The sequence below is a fragment of the Rhinatrema bivittatum genome, chromosome 4 (assembly GCF_901001135.1).
Source record: "Rhinatrema bivittatum chromosome 4, aRhiBiv1.1, whole genome shotgun sequence".
In the NCBI taxonomy this organism is placed as follows: Eukaryota; Metazoa; Chordata; class Amphibia; order Gymnophiona; family Rhinatrematidae; genus Rhinatrema; species Rhinatrema bivittatum.
The window spans coordinates 301,383,183-301,400,451 of NC_042618.1; the positions used below are offsets into that span (position 1 = coordinate 301,383,183).

Below are 17,269 nucleotides of genomic sequence, written 5' to 3' on the forward strand. Positions count from 1 at the left end.
GATCTCTATCATATCCCCCTCAGCCATCTCTTCTCCAAGCTGAACAGCCCTAATCTCTTCAGCCTTTCCTCATAGGGGAGCTGTTCCATCCCCTTTATCATTTTGGTTGCCGTTCTCTGTACCTTCTCTATCACAACTATATCTTTTTTGAGGTGCAGCGACCAAAATTGTGTTGGCTGTTGCCAGCCAAGGTGTGGACCCTTAGCCGAGGTGGGGTTAGTACTACCTGCCGGGATGTTCCACAGGCTCCTGCCATCGGTAGGCGTCACTGGTGGAGCAGGAACCTGAGTTGGACCCTCACCTGTACCACCCTCGTTCCCCACAGGTTGTGCCCTTGAGTGCAGGGGCAGGCAGGAATTAGGTGGGGTTCCTGATGAAGAAGATCCCTCGAAGTCAGACGAAGAAGAGGGTGGCCACATACTAAGTGGGTAGAGTCCAGGAACGTACCGAGGTCAGAGGTGGGCAGCAAGCAGGCAGAATCCAGGGGCGTTCCGAGGTCAGGACCAAGACAAACCGGACAGGAGAAGGGAAGCAGGGCAGGAACACAGAGGCAGACAGGCTGGTAAAGGAACACGGAGGCAGGAAGCAAGGCAGGGGCAGAAAGCAGGAACTCAGGCGTAGGCTCAATAGACAGCTGCTCACCAGGAGGAGCCTGTTGCAAGGCAAAGCAGTCTGCCTGGGTCAATCCCTAAACAAGATGCCAGTCCTGACGTCACTTCCCGAAGGTAAGGCACTCCCTGGTCCCAGGTCCCTTTAAGAGGAGGGGCGAGCACCTGGAGTCCCGCCCGCGCATGGGTCTGTTACGTCGGAGCCCTGAGCGGAGGAGGTGTACAGGGAGCGACGCCGGGGAAATCGCTGCCGAGGGACCAGTTGTGCCTGTAAGTGAAGATGGTGACGTGGCTGTGCGGCTGGCCAGCGCAACAATTGTACACAGTATTCAAGGTGCGGTCTCACCATGGAGTAATACAGAGGCATGACATTTTCCATTATGTTAATCATCCCGTCCTTAATTCCTAACATTCTGTTTGATTTTTTTGACTGCTGCAGCACACTGAGCTGACGATTTCAAAGAATTATCCACTATGATGCTTAGATCTTTTTCCTGGGTGGTAGCTCCTAATATGGAACTTAACATTGTATAACTATAGCAATGGTTATTTTTCCCTATGTGCAACACCTTGCACTTGTCCACATTAAATTTCATCTGCCATTTGGATGCCCAATCTTCCAGTCTTGCAAAATCCTCCTGCAATGTATCACAATCCGCTTGTGATTTAACTATTCTGAATAATTTTGTATCATCTGCAAATTTGTAACCTCACTCGTCATATTCCTTTCCAGATCATTTATAGATATATTGAAAAGCACCGGTCCAAGTACAGATCCCTGAGGCACTCCACTGTTTACCCTTTTCCACTGAGAAAATTTACCATTTAATCCTACTCTCTGTTTCCTGTCTTTTAGCCAGTTTGTAATCCACGAAAGGACATCACCACCTATCCCATGACTTTTTGTTATGTTTATGTAAAAATGTGAACCCTGGGCTGAGACGAGAGGTGTCTCTGCCCACAGGGAGGAGCCCTGTGAGCCTCACCATCACAGGGAGGAGCCCTGTGAGCCTCACCATCAGCAGGCGAAAGGAAGGATCAGAAGGATATGACAAAAGCATTCAAATATCTAGCAGGTTACAATAAAGTACAAGATGGTAACATTTTCCATAGGAAAAGAAACTCAAGATATGAGATCATGATATGAAGTTGGAAGGAGTCTCATAATATGATAGTGTACATAATCACAGAGCAGAACCAGATGACTGGAAGAGCCTACCAGCAGAGCTGATAGTAACCAAAGCCATGAGAGAACTCAAATAATTCAAGATAACAGAAGTGGTGGTTAGGCCAGGAGAGAGATAGGGAAAAGAAATTGGTTTAGACCTAATAGGAATGACAAAGGGTTAAACAGGAAAGAAAAAACAGCTGACTTGTCAGAGTAACATTTTGGCTTAGTTAAGCTCCAACAGTTAGGGTGGCAAGGTGGACCACCACAGAACAGTACTAAGGCTTTGATATCCTTTCAAGAATAATTGGGGGGAGGTGGGCAAGTCACTTAGTATAGATAGCAGGATGGCTTGGCTACACTTCCCCTTAAATACAAGGATACAATGTAACCACTGGCTGACAGCTGCCAGATCTCCTTAGCAGTGGTAAGGGCAAGGAAGGGTGATAACCATAAGAAATTCCATGCTGGGTCAAACCAATATCTGAGTCCAGTATCCTGTCTCTGACATGGCCAGTTCAGGTCACAAGTATGCAGTAGATCCCAAAAAGTAGAGCCTAGGGAAGAGTGATGGTTTTCCCTGGTCTTCCTGGCTATGAACTGTTTATGTACTTTTCCTCGAAGAACTTGTCCAAACCTCTTTTACACTCACTATGCTAGTCACCTTAACCATGTTCTTCAGTAATAGATTCCGAGCTTGATTGGGCATGAAGTTAAAAAATACTTTAATTAATTTAAAATGTGCTATTTATTAGCTTCAAGGCATGCTCCCTTGTTTAATTATTATTTGAAAGGGTAAATAACCATACCCCTATTTGCCCATTCCACCCCTTTCATGATTTTATAAACCCCTATTATATTTCCTCTCAGTCTTCTCTTTTCCAGGCTGAAGAGCTATAACCTGTTTAGCTTTTCTTCATAAGGGAGCCATTCCATCCTTATATTTGTTGCCCTCCTCTGTATTTTCTTGTTCTGCCATGTCTTTTTTGAGCTAGCGTAACCAGAACTGCAAAAAATACTCGAGTTGCAGTCACACCATCCATCAATACAGAGGCATGATATTCTCCATTTTGCTTTTCTTTCCTCTCTAAATCCCTAACATTGCATTTGATTTTTTGACCACCGCTAAATACAGAGCAGAGGATTTTAATGCATTGCCCATAAAGAGTCTGAAGTCCTTTTTCTGGATGGTGATTTCTAATATGGAATGTAGCATTGTGTATCTGTAGCTGGAATTATTTTTCCTTATGTTTAGCAGAAGTTGCTTACCTGTAACAGGTGTTCTCACAGTATAGCAGGATGTTAGTGGTCACATATGGGTGACATCATAGTATGGAGCCCAATCAAGGAACACTTTTGTCAAAGTTTCTAGAACTTTGACTGGCACCTACTGGGCATGCCCAGGATGGCACTAACCCTGCAACCAGCAGGGGTCCCCCTTCAGTCTTGTTTAAAAGCTATAGTAAGTGCCAAAAAATAAAATAAGAAAACGTAACGAACCCAACACCGCGGGGTGGCGGGCAGGTTTCGTGAGGACTAACATCCTGCTGTCCTGTGAGAACACCTGTTACAGGTAAGCAACTTCTGATTTCTCACAGGACAAGCAGGATGGTAGACCTCACATATGGTAGACCTCACATAACATCGCTTCTTAATAGATATTGAATTTATTGTTACATTATTTTATTTATATTTGCAAAGCTTGTTCTTAACATTTATTGTTATATTTCCTCTTTATACCCCTCCTCTTTCCTCCTCTCCTCTCTCGTTCTAATGTTAACATGTTATAACAGTTCGATATAATTATGTTAGATGTAAAACGCCTTCCCAGGCGTCTGTTTGCGTTACACTGTGAACCGATGTGATATCACTTGATGAATGTCGGTATATAAAAATTTTAAATAAATAAATAAATAAATACATATGGGTGAGTACTGAGCTGAGGATGTCCGAGAAATGCACCAAATGTACCCAAGATGTGCAATAGGCAAAAGGACTGGGGCGGAATTTGGTAGAGGGCATCCTGAACCATAACGGGAAGGCAGAAGGGTGTTGGTACATCAAGTTGCAAATAGGTTGCGCAAGCAGACTGGGCTGCAAAGGTATGGAGAGAACTCCAGGTAGCAGACCTGCAAATATCAGGAAGCGGTACCGAGCATAGGTGCGCTACTAAAGTTGCCATGGCCCTGACAGATTGATCTTTAATACGGTTTTGAAGTGGAATGCCTGTTTGCTGATAGCAAAAGGAATGCAGTCGGCTAACCAGGAGGAGAGAGTCTGCTTACCTACAGGTTGACCCAATCTGATGGGATGGAAAGAAAAACAGTTGGGTTGATTTTCTGTGGGTAGCTGTACGGTCTAGATAGAATGCTAGAGCCCGTTTACAGTCAAGGGTATACAGAGCCTGTTCTCCTGGATTGGAATGGGACCTGGGAAAGAATGTGGGTAGTATAATGGATTGATTAATGTGAAACTCAGATAATACCTTAGGCAAAAAACGTAGGGTGAGTGCGGAGTACTACCGTATCATGCAGAAGTTTAGTATAAGGTGGATAGGTGACTAAGGCCTGTAATTCACTAACTCTGCGAGCGGATGTGATTGCCAAAAGAAAAATCACTTTCCATGTGAGATAGTGAAGATCACAAGATTGGAGAGGCTCAAATGGTGGTTTCATGAGCCGACCCAAAACCAGGTTGAGGTCCCAAGAAGGGGCCGGAGGGCGCAGTGGAGGTTTCAGGAGGAGCAAGCCCTTCAGAAAACATGTTACAAGGGGTTGTACTGAAATGGGAACATCCCCAACACCTTTATATGGAAGGCAGCTACCGCACTGACATGCATCGTGATGGAAGAAGTTTTTAGACCTGATTCTGACAAGTGCCACAGATAGTCTAGAAACTTCGTGGTGGAACAAGTGAATGGATCAAGGGACAGTGAGGAACACCATGACTTAAACCTGTTCCATTTGTAATTAGATTTTCTCGTGGAAGGCTTTCGTGAAGCAATCAGGAAACTGGTTCCAAAAGGTTGAGTGGCTGAAGAATTAACCTTTCAACATCCAGGCAGTCAGGGACAAGGCCTGAAGACTGGCATGGCGTAGGCTCCCATCGTTTTGAGTGATCAGAAGAGGGTCCTTCCCCAGGGGAATGTGCCTGCGAATGGAGAGGTCCTGAAGAATCGGAAACCACACTTGGTGTGGCCAGTGAGGGGCTATCAGGATCATGCTTCCCTTGTCCTGACGTAACTTCACGAGAGTTTTTGAGAGAAGTGGAAGTGGAGGGAATGCATATAGGAGACCGGTTGCCCATGAGAGGGAGAATGCATCTCTTGGTAGTGAGTGTTGGCTGTGAGTGAGAGTGCAAACGTTCTCTACTTTGTGGTTTTGAGGTGACGCAAGACCGGTTGCCCATGAGAGGGAGAATGCATCTCTTGGTAGTGAGTGTTGGCTGTGAGTGAGAGTGCAAACATTCTCTACTTTGTGGTTTTGAGGTAACGCAAGGAGGTCTATGTGAGGGTAACCCCAATGTTGGAATATTGAGTCCACTACTGAGGGGTTGAGGGACCACTCGTGCGGCTGAAAGGTGAGACTCAGCTTGTCTGCCAACACATTGTCCACTCCCAGCAAGTAGCTGGCCTTGAGGTACATCGAGTGGGAAAGGGCCTCCGCCATATCTGTGCAGCTTCCTGACACAGGAGTTAGGAGCCCGTTCCTCCTTGTTTATTGATGTACCACATGGCCACCTGGTTGTCTGTCTGAATCAGGATGACCTGGTTGGAAAGGCAATCCTGAAACACCCTGAGAGCATATCTGATTGCTCTTAGTTCCAGGAAATTTATTTGGTGTTTGGCTTCCTCTGGAGACCAGGTGCCTTGAGTTTGCAAATTGGCAACATGTGCTCCCCAGCCGAGGTTGGAGGCATCGGTTGTAAGGGTTATTTGAGGATCTGGAGCCTGGAAAGGAAGGCCTTGGAGCAGATTGGACTGATTCTTCCACCAAGCCAGAGAAAAGCGAAGTGGGTTGGTGATGTGGACAATGGCTGACAGTGATTGAGATGATTGTATCCACTGAGACCTTAGAGTCCACTGCATGACTCTCATGGCAAGACGAGCCATTGGAGTGACGTGTACCGAGGGTGCCATGTGTCCTAGCAACACTAGGAAGTGACGTGCAGTTGAGCGTTTTCGAGACTGCAGTTGATGGGTGAGAGAAGTGAGAGTGAGAGCTCGTTCTTGAGGAAGAAATGCTTTTGCTTTGAAGGTGTCCAAGTCTACTCCTATGGGTTTGTGATGGGACTAAATTGGACTTTGGGTAATTGATGAGAAACCCTAGGGAGATCAGGGTATGCAAGGTGAGACGTAGGGACATCAGAGCAGCTTGCTGGGTGGGAGCCCTGATCAACCAGTCGTCGAGATAGGGGTAGACATGGACACCTTGAGTCCTGAGGAATGCTGCTACTACTACGAGGCACTTAATGAAGACTCGTGGTGCACATGCAAGGCCGAATGGTAGCACTTGGTATTGATAGTGCTTTGGGCCTACCAGGAATCACAGAAATTTGTGATGAGATGAAGTTATTGCGATGTGTGTGTAAGCATCCTGGAGGTCTAGAGAGCAGAGCCAGTCTTCCCTTTGCAGAAGGGGAAGGAGGGAACCCAAGGTTACCATCTTGAACTTTTCTCTTTGTAGGTACTTGTTTAAGGCACGAAGGTCTAGTATCGGGCGAACGCCACCTAACTTTTTTGGGATTAGAAAGTACCAGGAATAGAAGCAGAGGCCCTGTTGAGAGTAGGGCACTGGTTCGATTGCTCTGGATCGAAGGAGGAGGGAGCCTTCCTGATCCAGGAGTGGTGAGTGATCGGATGTTCCCCGCGTCAGCCGAGGTGAGGAGTCCGGCGGAATGGCGAGAAAGTTGAGGTGATAACCTTGAATGATTATGGCAAGAACCCACTGGTCTGAGGTGATTGTGTGCCAGGTGTTGCTGAAGTGGCACAATCGACCTCCCATTGGTATATGCAGTAGTGGAGGCTGAATGCTGCTCTCTAGGAAAGAGTCAAAAACCAGATGCTGGGCCTGGCTGAGGGGGTGTTTTTTTTTACCTGCGAGGTTGCCTGGTCTGGCCTTTCTGGTAAGGCTTAGTAGAGCGACCTTTGGACGGTGGAGGATAAGATTTCCTTTGGCGGTAGAAAGACTTTTTGGGATCCTTTCAGAATGTTTGCTTAGCAGGATATTCAGAAGGCCACAAGGAGAGTTGGCAAAGAGTCATGGTGATCTTTGAGCTGTGCCACTGCTTGTTGTATCTATTCACCAAAAAGATTGTCACCAGTGCAAGGCAAGTCAGATAGTCTGTCCTGGACCTCAGGTCGTAGGTCTGAAGTCTTTAGCCAGGCCCACCTCCTCGCAGAAATAGCTGTTGTTGATACCCTGGAAGAGGTGTCAAAAATATCATATGCTGATCTTATTTCATGCTTGCCTGCTTCTAATCCTTTTTGAGCCAGGGCATGTAATTGCTCTTGGGACTGCTGAGGCAGGGACTCAGCAAAGTCCTGTATTTGTTTAAAGAGGATCCTGTTATACTGGGTCATATAGAGTTGGTAAGAGGCAATGCGGGATTATAAGCATTGACCCCCGAAAGACAAGCCGACCTATGGCATCCAGGAACTTTTGCTCCTTCCCTGGAGGGAAAGAAGAGTGAGGCTTGGAGTGTTGGGCTTTCTTTTGGGCTGACTCAACAACCACTGAATAGTGATTCAATTGGGTTTTTTAGAAACCTGGAGTTGACTGGACTAGGTATGTGGTGTCCGCTTTTCGGTTAACTGGTGCCACCGAACCAGGATGCTCCCAATTCCTCTTCAGAAGATCCAAGAGGACATCATGGATAGGGATAGAGGTGATTTCTTTAGGAGCATCCAGAAATTGCAGAAGTTCTATCATCTGGTGCCTATCATCCTGTTCTGTGAAGTTGGAATGGTACCAATTCAGACATTTCCTTCACAAAATTAATGAAGGACAAGTCCTCTGGAGGAGAACACTTCTTGCTTTCAGTAGGAGAGGGTGGTGATGGTAAGTCATCGGTATCCTGGGATGAGTCATCGGTCCATGTATCATAGGGTTCATCACCAGCACCCCTAGGATCCTTAGAGGGATGGAATGTTGGTATTCCTGAAGGTCCTGGTTGAGGCACCGAGGGCAGCACCGAGGGCATCGATGGACGGATCGGCGGCACCGATGGTAACAAAGACGCTATCTGCGACATCGATGGCTGAGGCATCGGTAGGACTCCCGATGGAGGAAGTAACTGTGTTTCTCCTTCTTCAGTCGATGAAAGAGGAATTGGGGAGGAGGGCACCGGGCCCCTTGGTGCCCCTGGATCCATCGGAGGAAAAGCGGCGAGCAGCACTTCCATCCTCGTTAGTAGTGGTGCCAGCGCTACAGGAATGGGATCGGTAGCCGGTTGAGGAATCGGCACCGGCATCAGAGGAATCTTGACGCCTTGCATCGCTCTGCCGATGGCCTCTTGAATCATCTGATCCAATTCCTCTCGGAAACCTGGAGCCCCGATGCCGGAGGAGGAGGTGGAGGCGTAGCCGAAGGGACCACCGTTGGAGGTGGAATTGCGGCTACTATCACCGGTCCCGGTGAAGGTTGCCTCGGTGACCCGGAGCCAGATAGGGACGGTGCCTTTTCTGGACGGGCTTTCTTCGGCGGTGGCTCAGACAGTGGTGACATCGAGGGCTTGCCTGCGTCAATGGTCTGAGACCTACGGTGTCGATGTCTATGCATTTCTCGACGATCTCCTCAGTCCTTATATGCTGAGGAGGAACAGAGGGTGTCGATGGCCGTGGAGTCATCGATGCCGGTCGGACATCGGTCGGTGCACGATACTGGTGCGACGTAGATGGTGTTGGCTCAGATGACATCGAGGCTATGGACGGCGTCGGAGTTCGTGACCGAAAGAGAAATTCCATCTTCTCCATTCTAGCCTTGCGACCTCTTTTGGTGTCATAAGGGCACATTTGGTGCAAGTAAGGACACCATGCTTGCTCCCTAAACACATTACACAGATCTTGTGAGGGTCAGTAATGGACATTGTGCGAGTGCAGTTGGGGCATTGACGGAACCCCGACGCCATGGCCTCAAGAAATTTAGCCTCAGTGCGGTCGATGGCCAGTAGGCCGCGAGGGCTGAACTCGATGGGAATCGACCGGAATCGGGTAAAAAAAACAACTTACCAGAACACAGAGGAAGCAAAAATTGAATAGGGGGACCCCTGTAGGGTATTAAATTATGAAGTAATTCCGTGAGGAAAATTCCTGTCAGGAATCTCTGTAGAGCTCCATAACCCGCGTGGCTACTGCTGTGCAGAAAAAAAGAAGACTGAAGAGGACCCCTGCTGCTTGCAGGGTTAGTGCCATCCTGGGCATGCCCAATAGGTGCCAGTCAAAGTTCTAGAAACTTTGACAAAAGTGTTCCGTGACTGGGCTCCATCCTGTGATGTCACCCATATGTGAGGACTACCATCCTGCTTGTCCTGTGAGAAATCACTTTACATTTGTCCACATACAATTTAATATACTATTTGGATGCCTACTCTCCTAGTCTTGAAGAGGGATCCATATTTAAAAGCATTTAGCCGAATAACTCAGAAGGTATCCAGTTAAATGAAGATTTGGGCACTTATCCAGTTAAATTTATTTATTTATTTATTTATTTATTTAACTTTTAATATACCGACATTCATAGGGCATATCATGCCGGTTTACAAAAAACTGAAGCAGGTAGAAAATACAATGAACAAGGGTAGGGGAGAAGGGGAGCAGGCAAGAAAAAGGTGAGAGGTGGGCAGGGGAAGAGCAGCAAGAAAGAATAGGGCAGAAGGAGAGAGAGGAACAAACAACTTGATAAATATAATAAAAGGAACATAATTGTAACTGTTTTAAAATTATAAATTAAGGCGAAGTATTCATTTACAATAGATCAGTTGTATGATTAATTGATTGAAGGGGGAGGGGGGGAGAGGGAGGCGGAAGAAGAAGGAAGAGGTGGGAGGGGGAGATAGGGGGGCAGGGAGGGTGGGCTAGGGAGGTAAGGGGAGGCTGGGGGGTGAAGGGGGGGAGGACGGTGATGGAAGGGGTAGGGAGTGGGCTAGGTTTGATTGGCTTCTGGGTAGGCTTGCCTGAACAGCCAGGTCTTGATGCCTTTTTTGAAAGACTGTAAGGAGGGCTCAAGTCGAAGGTAATGGGGGAAGTGAGTTCCAAAGGGTGGGGCCAGCTATGGTAAACGCTCTTTCTCTCGTGTTGGAGAGGTGTGCGGTTTTGAGAGGTGGGGTGTGTAGGGTGCCTGCGAGGGCATTTCTAGTAGGACGGTTAGAGGTACGGAAGTGAGGCATGTTTTTAAGCCAGGCGGGGTTGTTTTTATGAAGGGCGTTGTGCAGGATGGTGAGGGTTTTATATTTAATGCGGTATGGTATGGGAAGCCAGTGCAGGTCCTTTAGGATGGGGGTTATGTGTTCAGTCTTACGGGTATTGGTGGTGATTCTTGCCATCGCATTTTGAAGGATTTGTAGGGGTTTGATCGTGGAAGTAGGGAGGCCTAACAGGAGGGAATTGCAGTAATCTAGTTTGGAGAGGATAGTGGACTGCAGAACTAAACGGAAGTCATGTGCATGAAGGAGTGGTTTCAGTTTTTTAAGAATGTGAAGTTTGTAGAAGCCTCCTTTTATTAGGGACTTGATGTGTGGCTTGAAATTAAGGTGTTGATCAAGTAGGATTCCTAGGTCTCTTACATTAGATGTAGGTGAGTGGGTTATAGTATTCTATAGTATTATAGAAATTCTAGCCGGATAAGTTATCCGGCTAGAATTTAACCAGATAAGTTAGGGTCGTTCCTGGGGCAGAACCGGGAGGAGTTGAGTTAGCTGGCTAAGATATCTGGCTAATTCCGATAAACAAGGTTGCCAGATAACTTATCCAATTAGGTTTGGTAAGGTGAAAAAGCTGTCCTAAAGTTAGCCAGCTAACTTTAAGATAGCCAGTTACACTCAATAGTGTGGCTGCATTTTTGATAAGTTTATCCGGCTAACTTTGCTGAATATGGACCTACTAATATCCTTCTGCATTTTATAACAATCTGTTGCTGCTTTAACAACTATAAATAATTTTGTATCTTCTGCAAATATGATCACCTTACTCATTGCTTCCTTTTCCATGAAATCAATGAATGTGTTAAATAGCACATGTCCTAATACAGATCCCTGGGGTATTCCATTATTAACCTTGCTTCATATGGAAAACTATCAATTTAGTCCTACTCTCTGTTTCCTGTCTTTTAACCAGTTACCAATCCATAATAGTACACTGTTTCAGACTTTTAAATTTCATGAGGAGACTCATGAGGCACTTTGCCAAATACACTATAATCAACTGGCTTACCTTTATACACGTTTATTTAAACCCTCAAAAGATATAATAGATTGGTAAAGCAAGACCTTCCTTTTACCAAAAATTGTTGACTCTTCCCCATTAAGCCTGGTCTAGCTATATGGCCAGTAAGCTTGTTTTTAAGAATAGTTTTTATCAATTCGCCCAGCAAAGACATCAGGGTCACAATATAGTTTCCCCGTATCAATCCTAGCGCCCTTTAAAAAAAAAAAAAATCAGTGTTACACTAGCCACCCTTCAGTCTTTAAGTACTGTGGCTGTTTTAAGTGACTGCTAGTATCATGTCTGCAATTTCAAATTTCAATTCTTTCAAAACTCAGAGCAAATACCATCTGGTCCTGGTGATCTTAGTTTGTCAATCTGATCAATTATATCTTTCAGTTTCACTGTGATATACTTTAGTTGATCAGAATTATCATAATCAAAGAATGTTTCTGGTATGGGCATGTCCCCAGCATCCTGCTTAGAAGAGACAGCAAAAAAAACTAAATGCATTATTATTTTCTATCTCCTTGCCTATCTTTAGCATCCCTTTTACCACTAGTCATCTAGGGGTACAACTGACCCCCTCACAGGCTTTTTGTTTTAATTGCACTTCAACTTTTTTTTTTTTTTATTAGGTTCCCAACCTCTCTTCGAATTCTTTCTAGGCATGCCTTATTACTGTTTTACATCTAACTTGACAGTACTTATGCCCTTCTCTATTTTCCTCATTTTTGTCTCCTTTCCATTTTTTTTTTTTTTAAAAGACACCATTTTAGATATGTTTCTTTCGCCTCACCATTAAACAACTCTGGCAGATATTTAGTCTTCTTTTAACCTTTTCTAATGCAAGGAATACATTTTGTCTGAGCTTCCAAGAGTGTACTCTGTCATGCCTCATGTAAATGTTTAACTTTGGAAACCACTCCTTTTATTTTTTTTTTCTAGTTAATTTCCTCATTCAATCATAGTCTTTCTACAGCAGAAATTTTACTTAATGCACTCCCTCCAGTGATTATGTCAATTTTAATTCCATTATGATCGCTAGTCCCAAGCAGATCTATACTCCTTGCCCCAAGTCCTGTGTTCCACTGAAAACTAGATCTAAAGCTGTTTCCCCCCTCATTGGTTCCAAAAAAACAATCATTTATTGAATCTAGGAATTATCTCCCTAAATTGGGTAAATGTCATGATGTGACATTTACCCAATCATTACTGGGGGTAACTGAAATCTACCATTATTATTATGTTGCCAATTTTATTAGCCTGTTCAATCCCTGTTACAATTTTACAATCTGTTTCCAAATTCTGGCCAGGCAGACGGTAACATTCCCCTACTATTGTACTCTACCCATCATACTTGGAATTTTTATTCATAAGGATTCCAGAGTGCAGTCTGCTTCCTCAGAATTTTTATCCTGTTGGACTATATGCCTTCCTTATCATAGTGCCATTCCTCCACCAGAGTTATAGTAGTGTAGGTAGGTCTAAACTGGGAACTTAGGAGGTCAAATAGTCCTTAGCTGCAAATACTGTGGCTTGCTACTATGTTTTATGTTAACAATGGTTTATCACAAATACTTGAATATTAGGAAGGGGGGGGGAAGAAGAAAACAATGGAAAGAGTATGGGAGTATGGAGGAGCAAGTGACAAAATGTAAGAAGATAGTAAGATAACGCAAAAAGAAAGTAGGCAAAGAAAAAGTATAAAAAGTAAACAATGGGAAGAGAGGCAAAGGCAAACATACCTCTGTGAATTATTTTCAAGTTTTCTTTTAAGTGGTTTAGTGCTTTCACAGTCTGAAAAAAAAGAAGCAGAAATTTCAAACAGAAAAAGTGTGACAAGTTGAATAGATCACATGTTCTGATTTTCTAAAATGGATTAAATAACAAATATCAGCATATTTTGAGATGTTCCTATTTTCATCTTTTATTCTGGGACTTGTAGTCTTCATGTTCCCAATCACAAAAAGAAATAAGAGTAACTACAGAATACTTTGGGACAGTAGTTGGATACCAATGCCACTGTATTCATGAAAAAAAAAACCCCACACACAGACACTCCTTGAAAACAATGGAAAAGGTAAAAATTGTAAGAAAAAGGACATAAGAACATGCCATACTGGGTCAGACCAAGGGTCCATCAAGACCAGCATCCTGTTTCCAACAGTGGCCAATCCAGGCCATAAGAACCTGGCAAGTACCCAAAAGCTAAGTCTATTCCATGTTACCATTGCTAGTAATAGCGGTGGTTATTATCTAAGTCAACTTAATTAATAGCAGACAGATAGTTTGATTCCAGAGAATGAATGGAAGTTTGCTTACCGTAAACAGAATTCTCTGTAGACAGCAAGATGAATTAGCAATAACACATGGGTGACATCCTCAAATAGCACTCAGACTATTCTCTCCTATTTCAGAGCTTTTTCTCTACTGAGCATGCACGAGAGTTCCTGCACATGCACTGCTTTGTGAGCCCATCAGTTAATTGTAAAGCTTAGCTTTAGTTAGGTAGTTGACTCTCCAGGGACACAGACAGGAATTAAGCATGGTTAGCTTCTCCATTGTCAAGCAGAGCTGAATTAGCCATAACACATGAGAAGTCCCAGGTTGAGGAATGCAGCAGAGCAGTTACTGAAACAGTACTCGTACACCCCTGTTGGAGAGAGGACTACTGGATGAACATGCTGTGCAAAACAGCTTGTCCAAAGTTACAATGATTTCTTGATAGATTGTACAGACAGTAATGGGACATGAAAGTGTGACATGAAGGTCTTCAATTGACATAACTCTTAGGTGAACCTCTGAGGAAGCTCTCATTTGATGAGCCTTGACAGAGTCTGTGATCTGGAAGCCAGAAAGAGCATAGCAATGAGCAATGCAGTCTGCTAGCTAGTTGTAAACATTTGCTTGGCAACTGCTATTCCCAGTCATTTAGGATTGTAAAAGACAAGCAGTTTGAGAAGTCTGACAATGTGGCCGAGTTCCCTTCAGATAATATATCAGGGCCCAGTGAATTGAGGCCTTTCTCCCTTTTATGTGGATTAGGTCTTAGAAAGAAGGTGGGCAAAACAATGGCTTGATTCAGATGAAAAGCTCAAACTTTTTTTCTGCAGAAACATGGGATATATGAGGAGTACCAATCTGTAGTGGAAAAATTGCATGTATGGTGAGTATGATTCTTCTAGCTGATGTGATGGTGATTAGGAACACAACTTTACAAGGCAGGAACTTTAAGGAAGCTGACTAATGGTTTTTAAGATTGTCATTACTTGTGCCAATATGATATCATGGCACTGGTGGCTTGATGACTGAAGGTTTTGTATGCCTCAAGCCTTTCATGAACTTCTACACTAAAGGATTTATGGATATCGGTTGAACATGGTAAAATCCAATGGCACTGTAATGCACTTTGACAGATGACGACCTGAGGCAGAGAGAGAACAACTCCTTTGGTTTGCAGGTAAACAGGTTCAGAGAGTTTGCTTGACACCAAAATGAAAATCTTTTCCTTTTAAAACCGAAAGCTCTTTTATTGAAGGCTTCCTGGCAGAAATTATAATATACTCAACTTCCTTGGGCAGTGACAGCAATTAGACTAGTAAATGTTTAACATCCATGCCGACAAGCTGAGAAATGGAAGGTTTGAATGACAGATGACGGAGTAAGCAATGTTGAATTGGATCCGAGGGTTTAGAGGGATAATTAACAATCTGACAAGGTAAGAGAACCACACTTGTCTGGGCCACACTGTAGCAATGTGGATCAGGTGCATCCAGTCCTTGAGTGCCTTCTGCACCATTCTCACCATCAATGGAAGTTGTGGAAAAGCATACAACAGATCTGCATCTCACTTGAGCAAAAAAGCATCTTGAGCAGATCTGAGCTTTTGCACAATAGAGTAGAATTTTTCTACTTTTCTGTTGACCTCTAATGCAAACAAGTTAATCAACAGGAGACACCTTAGACCGAACAACCTGTCAGCAACTGCTTGATCCAGAGACCACTGGGAAGGTAGGTTGCTGGTAGGAAGGCTCTGTGGCTGCAAGCATGCTCCCAAATTCTTAGGAATTCCTGGTAGGGGTTCCATGACCCTATGCCCCCTTGCTTCTTCACATACTTGAAGAGGTATATCTCAGAGCACCTTAAAGGGCCGGCTCCAGAGATCTGGCCCAGTCCACCTTAAACCTAGTAATATCAGGGAATTCTGGTTCTGGGGCAGTTCCCTAGGGAAGGGGAATAATTAGCCAGGGCAGAAGAGGGAAGAGAGGCCCCAGAGTAGAGAAGGAAACCTAGAAAAGGCTAGCACTGCTCAAATTTGAAGTGCACTGCGAACTTTGCTTTGATTTTTCTGTCTGTAATCAATACATTTTCTGATAATTGCCAGAGTGCAGCCTGGTCATGTCCTATAGCAGCCAAAGACTGCTCACTGTGCCACATATAGTATCAGTTCATGGATTTCTGCACTAAGCTTGGCACAGGCAGAGAACCATGCCAAAAGAGGAAAAGAGAAGACTTTTTCTGCGGCCCTAGGTGCAGTAGTGGCTGAGAAATTAATTCACAGTAGACAAAGGAGAGTAGCTTCGTCTGGAGAGAGGGACCTTTATATGAGTTAGAATCTTTTCCTAATGTAAAGGGAGAGTTTGTTGTCAAGAGTGTTCTGCAACAGGCACAGCTTCCAAAGAAAACCCTATACTACCAGAGCTCAGTAAGCTGACATGGAGTGAATAATGCAAACCCTCAAAGGGCAGCAGCAACCTCGGAGAGGGGTTCAAACCCTACTCTAAATACTGAACCAGCAACAGGGGTCGCTGACACAGTTGGTCCAACTGCTATAACACAGACAAGCCCCTTGCCTTATGTTTGTTTAAGATGAAGTCTGGTAAATTTAAATTTAAACATTTTTTGAAAGAACCAGCCTGCATGACATGCTGCCCAGAAACCACATGGGCCTGGCAAACTTACTTACTGGCAAAAGCCAAACAACCTTTCGGGCTGCCAGTCCTGATGGGAGATCCAACTATTCCAATATCAAAACTGTCATGCTGGAAAGAGTGGGTTACATGACAGAAATATAACAGCAACATTGCCAAGGAGTGCCATACAATCTGGGGAGACTCCACATAGCCTTTTTCATAGGCTTAAAGATGCTGGATGGAAATGGCTACAGCCAGAGGTGAAGACATGCCTCGTGGTGGCCAATCAGGTCCTCCTGGAGCAGTTCTTAGATGGACTAGCCTGGCCCATGCAGAATTGGGTATGTCAGAAAGCAGGGCTCACCCTAGAGAAAGCACTGGCAGTGGCATACGCCTTCCATCAGGCTCTTCTGATGCTAAAATTAGTGAAGCTAGAAATTAACCCGCGAAGACTCTGTGATGGCATGAGAGTGCAGGACCCCAACCACGGTCCTTGGAGCAGGACAGCTCTCCTTCTATACTCAGGTCCCAATCACCAGGCCCCTCAGCTATGGGTGTCTGCATCGGTGGCACCGCGGCACCAGAAACATCAAGGGAATCGGAGGGCTCACTGGCACCTTCCTCATCGGAGGAATCTGCCACCAGAACAACCTCCAGTACAGGATGCTTCAGTGCCCTGTGAGGCATCGAGGTCAGCTGGGGCACCGGGATGGGCTACATCAGCAAGGCACAGAGCAGTAAATCCAGTCATTCTAGCAACGGTGCGAGCATCTATGGAGCCGGCTCCGGTGACGGCCCCTAAGGAGCAGACGGCTCAATAACTTGTAGGGTTCTGCCAACTGCACACAGCGCTCCAACTCTTTCTCGAATGCTGATGAGAGGACAGTTTGAGAAGGAGGCGGAACTGAATCCCCGGATCCCCAAGGGGGATCAGTGACTATCACCGAAACCGGTGGATATTGCCTTAGGCCCTCAGTCTTGATGGAGAGTGGAGCCTCCTCAGACCGGGGCCGCTTCGGGGGTAAACTCTGTCAGTGCCGATGCCTTCTCAAGTCTGGACCCATGGGAAGATGGTGATCAATGGCAATGCTTATAGGGCCTAGGAAAAAAGAAAAGCAATATGATGGATTGATAGATAAGGAGAGAGCACAGACTACCC

The 17,269-nt window shown here is 45.0% G+C and overlaps 1 protein-coding gene across 3 annotated transcripts in view; it reads right to left on the minus strand.

Annotated features, from left to right (window-relative positions):
* Positions 1-17,269, minus strand: part of MAP2K4 (mitogen-activated protein kinase kinase 4) — a 389,322-nt gene that overhangs the window by 102,321 nt on the left and 269,732 nt on the right. For all 3 annotated transcript variants that reach the window (XR_003856494.1, XM_029600229.1, XM_029600228.1), the window contains one exon: positions 12,943-12,994. Coding sequence is in view for 2 of the 3 variants with exons in the window: in XM_029600229.1 (XP_029456089.1) it covers positions 12,943-12,994 (52 nt within the window). In the remaining variant the exon portion in view is untranslated. The remainder of the gene's footprint in view (positions 1-12,942; positions 12,995-17,269) is intronic.